The 6,728-nt window shown below is 39.5% G+C and overlaps 1 protein-coding gene across 1 annotated transcript; it reads right to left on the bottom strand.

The window, feature by feature from the left end:
* Nucleotides 1–523: 523 nt before the first annotated feature.
* On the bottom strand, nucleotides 524–4,764 carry manbal (mannosidase beta like). Its single transcript, XM_038696938.1, has 3 exons — nucleotides 4,629–4,764; nucleotides 3,862–4,040; nucleotides 524–1,012 (listed from the first exon to the last, which is right to left on the bottom strand). The coding sequence occupies exons 2-3, from the start codon at nucleotides 4,009–4,011 to the stop codon at nucleotides 902–904; spliced, it is 261 nt and encodes an 86-aa protein (XP_038552866.1). The 5' UTR covers nucleotides 4,012–4,040; nucleotides 4,629–4,764; the 3' UTR covers nucleotides 524–901.
* Between the last annotated feature and the right edge of the window lie 1,964 nt (nucleotides 4,765–6,728).

Below are 6,728 nucleotides of genomic sequence, written 5' to 3'. Positions count from 1 at the left end.
CTGTCTTCATTAAATCCCATCCAGGTAACTACACTTAGTAGTCTACTACAGCCTGACGTTTTGAAGCCTATATTGTTATTCCAGTAACAAACAACAACCGTATAAGTCTAAATTGGCTGTTATAAGTTTTTAACATAGGGTTACATACAAACTAATTGCCCCTCTGGATACAGTCTTGGCTTGACTTACATAAATAAATACATTTCCATATTTTTTTCAAATATACCAGTAATTACAGATAAGTAATATGCATTTTGGTAATGCAGTTTTTCCATCACCCCAGATAGCTCAGACTCCGTATAAAGAGCACAAATACACCAAACAAAATTGCGTTTCAGCACTTTCCCCTCTGTCCGCACTGTTTGTGTGAGTGCAATCTTGCCTGCAGTTTTACCACAAAACTGTAGCTTTATAAGAAAGTCATGATGTATTCTGTCATCCAAAGGGAGTAAATATAAGGACAGAACATGATCTCATTCATACTCATTTAATCCAACCATTTACCAATTAATATGAACAGCCATGGTGAATGACAACTCAATGTGTTTATTTGTTATTGTAATGCAAATACAATTCAATGATATTCAATTATAAAAGAAAATAAATGCAAAACGAATGTGCCCAATAAAATACGTAGCTGCATAAACAGTCAGCAACGCCATGATTATTTGCTCTTTGTAATACTATGTTGAATGTGAGTAAGATACACAGTTGAAGGGCATTATGAAGTGTCTCAAATTAAATGCACATCATTTGTTATTGCTGTAATATGACATTAGTGTTTCATATACCTGTAGTGACAACTGCACTGGTAATTGCCAATGTTGACTCACTGATGACTATACATATACACTTTCACACAAGCAGGTAACAATGCACGAATACCCACAAACAGTGCTATCTATCGCTTCTTTTTGCTTTCTTTCTTTGGTTTCTGTCGAATCTGAGGTGCTGGTCCTTTAGGTTTCTTCATCTGTTCGGTTGCCTTGCCATCAGTGGACTCCGTCTCCTCCTGTAGAGCAAACAAGAAGCATTAAACACCCTGTAATTTACGTTAGGATAAGGGTGTTCTGAAGGTTTATTTGAACAATGCTTTTGCTGTCAGACACTCACACAGAGTATTTGCCTATAGGTAAATATTTATAGTAAGTAGTTTCATGAAACACTTTTTTACTCTATTTTATTAATTTTTAATTTGCTAGATAGGTTTATATTTATCTATTTGTTAGACTCGTTCTGGAGCTGGGCACTTATGTTGAATTGTGTATATGTGACACTAAAACTTGACTTGACTAGTACAGATAATACCTAATATTCATTTTGGTAATGCAGTTTTTCATCACACCAGATAGCTCAGACTCTGTACTCTTATCTACCTTTGTTTTTGGCGCACACATACACAGCACTTTCCGTCTGTTAGCACGGTTTCTGTGAGTGCAATCTTTACTGTGGCAAGAACAGTGAACAGTGAAGAATGAAATGGCGACATACTGTGGAGAGTAATCAGTGCAACTGAAGACAGTGTCTGAAAATAGAATAATTAGACAGTGGATTTAATTGCTCTTGTCTATAAATAATCTCTCCTGACAGTTGCTAGAATGGCGATTGTGAGAGTAGCCCTTGGTGGCTCCGTCTTTACAGACGTTAAAAAAAATCAGATTTTCACCACTATTCTTGCTAATTGTTTGGCTGGTTCCTCTGTATTTCAGAAAGACTGAATGGAAACATTCTGAAAGATTTCTCTTAACAAAATGGTCTTATTGCTGAACCTGTATGTCTGTCAAGCAAAACACTGCCAATATTTCTAATAATATTAGTGTGATACCGGGCGTAGCCACCACAGAGAGTATTATTTTTCACCCCTTCTGCAGTTAGTGAAAATCATTATACAGAACATTCAATCTTTCAGATATATGTATGATAAGAAACCAGTCAAGTGAGCTTGGGTGTACTGTATGGTGTCATCACACATTATTAAGGACTGTCACATCTTCTTGAGCAAATTTTTTTTTTAATACTAATAGTGATCCGAATCTAATTAGACTCTCTTGAAAAACTGAGTTTCACAACTTTGTTGTTTGTTGTGAAAAATAATATTTAGCTGCATACCAAATGTATGCATAATGTTACATAAAATCAAGTCAAACTCAGGTGATACTGAGATTTTTTTTTAATACAGCATTCAAACACCCTCACAAAAAGTCTTAATAAGATTTTGAAATCTGTGTGGGAACCTTCCTTGAGTACATCCAAATCCAAACCATAAATTTTAGCAAATGGTGCTAACCTGGTTCCAGACTTGTAAATTGCTGCCTACATTTAGATTTTTCAACAACTCAAATACAATAATAAGGTGAAAACAAAATGCCTGATTAACAGGTTAAACTCACAATGTGTGTCCTGATGGAAAAGTGGATTCATGTGACCAGAATTTAGATGTGACATTTTGGGTAAAATTGTCACATTTGTAACATCAATCCCCTATTTCTTCTGTTTCAGTCAATCTATCAAATAAAAATCATTTTAAAATGTCATCAAGACATGTGAAAGTTAATAGATTCAACAGAGATAGTTAAATCATTAAAAAAAACACCATGTTGGCAGGTGTATCAAAGCAAGCACTTTATAGCGATACATTCTGCTATCATGCAAGAAAAAAAACATCAGGTAGAGGGTATTGTGTACAGCAGGGGCTTTAAATGTCTGAGACTGTGGGCCTCCCCTCAGACAAAGCTGGGGAAAAGGCCCTTCAACCCCCTTGCTTAGTTTTGCTGAATTCCTAGATGGCTAAAAGATCATGATTAAGTTAATTTGATTTGTTAATTTGACATTCAACAATTGAACCAAGATAGCCTAATATTGTTTGAGAAAACTTCAGACTGCACAAATACGTAAAAAAGGTCTATCCTAAAGTATTATATATATATATAAAAATAAATAAACACACACACAGTATATAAATATAGTTTCTGAATCTGATAAAGTGGGAAAAACAATAACATTCCCTAAAACGGCTGCATCTCTGAACTTTCTCTTTGACCTAATCACACACATGTAGGCTGTTCTATATGATGTCTTCTGCATAACAAATGTAATATCTTTTTCACTTCCACTCACCGAGGACCCATCTACACTACTACGAGTTTTAAAATGAATACGATCTCCGTCCACACCAGCGTTTTAGCTGCATATCAGAGTTGATCTCCGTCAACATTAAAATGACTGAAAACGCACATCTAGTGGCCGTTCAAGTGTCGGTTTAAACATGAAGCAGAAGGTCTATTCCGTAGTTAGAGAAGATTTGGCAAAAGAATAAGGTACTACAGATGAAGAACCACACCAGATTTTATTTTACATGGACCAATAACGAGCTGGGACTGTTACTAAATGTAACACGAGAGTTAAAAGCGGCTGTGGCGGCGGAAAACAGACTGGGAGTTGTCGAAAAGTAAATATGGCGACAAACACAGTACAAGTGTAGGCTACAGCCTAAGTGTTATTTGCATGGTACAAAATATTTAAATAAAAATATCAAGTCAAAAACTCTGTCAGTAGCATCGTGTTTCTACTTTGCATGACTTATAAGACCCAATCAGAGAGCCAAACGTGAACATCTGCGTCACCCCTGGGGAGGCCCACCTCACACTTTGACTTTGAAAACCACTAATGTTTTGATCACTGCCCGTTTGTGTCGAAGTGTGTTTCCCCTCACTTTACTATGAGCCCAAATGTATCCCTGACCAGTTATCTCTGCAGCACCAAAACATAATGTAACCTACACAGAGAGCAACAGCCTGGAAAACACAATTTGAAGGGGGAACAGGGGGCCCTACCCCTCTCCTTTCTTTAGTTTCTACCTACCTGTTCATGTCCCTTGGATGTGGGGAAAATGATGGCCAGGATGCAGATGAGCTGGAAGATGGCACCCAGAAACAGCCCATACCGCAGTAGGCTCTCTAGAAAGGTTGGCTCAGGGACCTCTGGAGGGGACAGGTCCAGCTCTGCAGACATGATACGGCTGTTTGGTCTGTTATTCTTCTCTGCAAACAACAGGACCATGGTTAGCAGGGGTGGTGATGATGCAATGGATAAGACACATGCCTTTGGTGTTAGAGACCCGGGTTCAATTCCCCACTGTGACCATAGTATCCCTGAGCAAGACACTTAACCCCTAATTGCTCCAGAGGCGTGCGACCTCTGACATGTAGCAATTCTAAGTGGCTTTGGATAAAAGCGTCAGCTAAATGTAGCAGGATGATCAACAATATGTCTCATCCGAGAGAAATGGTGTATGAGGGGGTTTCATGGGGTCCCACACAAACTGAAGAGGAGGTAAATGTGTAGAAACATCGTAGCTTTTCCCCCCCGCCCCACACAATTTAAATTTATAAAATATAAAGATTTTATAAATAACAAAAGACAATCTTGGAAATGTAAATGATGCCTTCAGCTCTCATACCTTCATGCTAATAAAAACTTTCAATGATTGATAGACATGGCTGGGACACATTTACAATACAATATAGCTAAGGGTCATTTGCAACGTACCAAACCAGTCTGCAACATTTTTCAATTCATAGATTTGAGGTGTTCATGAATACAATAAGAGTGTGGAAGAAAAAGCGTACCAGCGGCGGGAACCTTCACTCTCGCTTGTCGTTACGGGAATGAAAACATCAACATGTAAGAGCACAAATGAGGAAAATGCTAATTTAGCTTACAAAGGGAGAAAATAACAACATCCGCTTATCGGAAGTGACATCATAAATCTATGCTCCGCTTCCGATCCGGTAAACGGTTGGTTTGAAAACGTCGCCACCTAGCGTCTTTGTTGAGCACTGACTGTTACTGCTTGAGAGAGGAAAATAAACTTTTGAGTCTCACTACTTTAAGTGTAAGGTATTTAATACATAAACATAAACATAAACTACGGAGCCAGTGTTTACTTTTATTACTGTAGCTAGTAGCCTGGGTGCTTAGCTCAAACTAATAATTGAAATGAAATATAACCTACTTATTATATAACATTCAGTATTTAGACATAAAAACTGTTACATTGAGTTGCATCAGCACTCTCACTTTTCAGGGTGATTGCTTTAATTGTTGTTAGTTGCTGTTTTAATCTTAATATTTAACTTAAAGTGTTTGGACATTTGTTGTATGACTGATTTGACCTACACTATTTTGGTATTGCGTGGTAATCATCATTAAACAAACTGCCTCTACTAATTACAGAAGTAAGATATTTTCAGGCAGGAGATTGATTTGCTTCGTCATCTTAGAAATTATATATTGAATTAACTTGATAATTGTTGCTGAAATATTGAATTACATTAGTAGCCTCCTTAGTTTTGTGGTCAGTAGTCATCGTATGCAGTCTATGGCTTTAAAAAGTTTCCTGGGTGACTTCATTGTTGGGAAAGACTGCCTTCAGTTTGCCTACAGGGCTAACAGGTCAGTGGATGATTCAGTCAACTTGGGACTGCATTACATCCTGCAACACCTTGACTCTCCAGGGACATATGCAAGGATCCTGTTCGTGGACTTCAGCTCGGCGTCCAACACCATCACCACGGACATCCTCAGCATCAAACTCACCCAGCTCACTGTGCCAGCCTCCACCTGTCAGTGGATCACAAACTTCCTGAATGACAGGAGTCAGCAGGTGAGACTGGGGAACATCACATCCAGCACCCGGACTATTAGCTGACGACACAACGGACATCGGCCTCATCCAGGACGGTGATGAGTCGGCCTACAGACGAGAGGTTGATCAGCTGGCTCTCTGGTGCGGCCAGAACAACCTGGAGCTTAACATGCTCAAAACTATGGAGATGATCGTGGACTTCAGGAGGAGCCCCCCCACTCTGCCCCCCATCACCATACTCAACAGTCCTGTGTCTGCTCTGGATACCTTCAGGTTTCTGTGATCCACTATTTCCCAGGACCTGAAGTGGGAGCCCAACATGGACACCATAATTAAGAAGGCCCAGCAGAGGATGTTCTTCCTGCACCAGCTCAGGAAGCTCAACCTGCCGGACCTGCTGATCCACTTTTACACAGCCATCATCCAGTCTGTCATATGCACGTCCATCACTGTCTGGGTTGGATCTGCCACCAAAAAGGACAAGGACAGACTACAATGGACAGTCAGGACTGCAGAAAAGATCATCGGTGCCAGCCTGCCCTCCATTCAGGACTTGTACATTTACAGAATCAGGAAACATGCAGGAAACATCACTGTAGATCCATCTCACCCCGGACACAACCTGTTCTAGCTTCTCCCCTCTGGTAGGCGCTGCAGAGCACTGTACGCCAAAACCAACAGACTTTGGAACAGTTTCTTCCCACAAGCCATCACACTGATGAACAACTGATTTCTGACTCACGGTGTCACGAACAATTCTTGTGCAATAACCCATTAACTCTGCCTCTAATTAGCACCTGTTTACTGGTTAACACTTATTATTTATTCACCATTCTCTATTTCAGTGCTGTTCATACTGTTATATTGTCATTTTGTAGATACTGTTTACCAGTCCACCTACCTCAAGTCCTAACTCCTGCACAAAATACTTATAATACTTATTTAATCCAGCATCATTTGCACTATGCTTCATTGCACTGTGTACATGTGTACATGTATGCATGTATATGTACCTGTAGCCTATATCACATCCACCCCCGACATGTACATACTCCTGCATCCTTTGCACTCTGCTCACTGC

This window comes from Micropterus salmoides, unplaced genomic scaffold (assembly GCF_014851395.1).
Source record: "Micropterus salmoides isolate LMB-PRFRI ecotype aquatic unplaced genomic scaffold, ASM1485139v1 Ms_hic_scaffold_4, whole genome shotgun sequence".
Classification (NCBI taxonomy): Eukaryota; Metazoa; Chordata; class Actinopteri; order Centrarchiformes; family Centrarchidae; genus Micropterus; species Micropterus salmoides.
This window is presented reverse-complemented; position numbering and strand designations above follow the sequence as displayed.

Coding starts and splice junctions, on each gene's coding strand:
- manbal (XM_038696938.1), bottom strand. CDS start 4,011: ATGTCTGCAGAGCTGGACCTGTCCCCTCCAGAGGTCCCTGAGCCAACC. Junction 1,013..3,861: donor CATCCAAGGGACATGAACAG/GTAGGTAGAAAC, acceptor TTTGCTCTACAG/GAGGAGACGGAGTCCACTGA.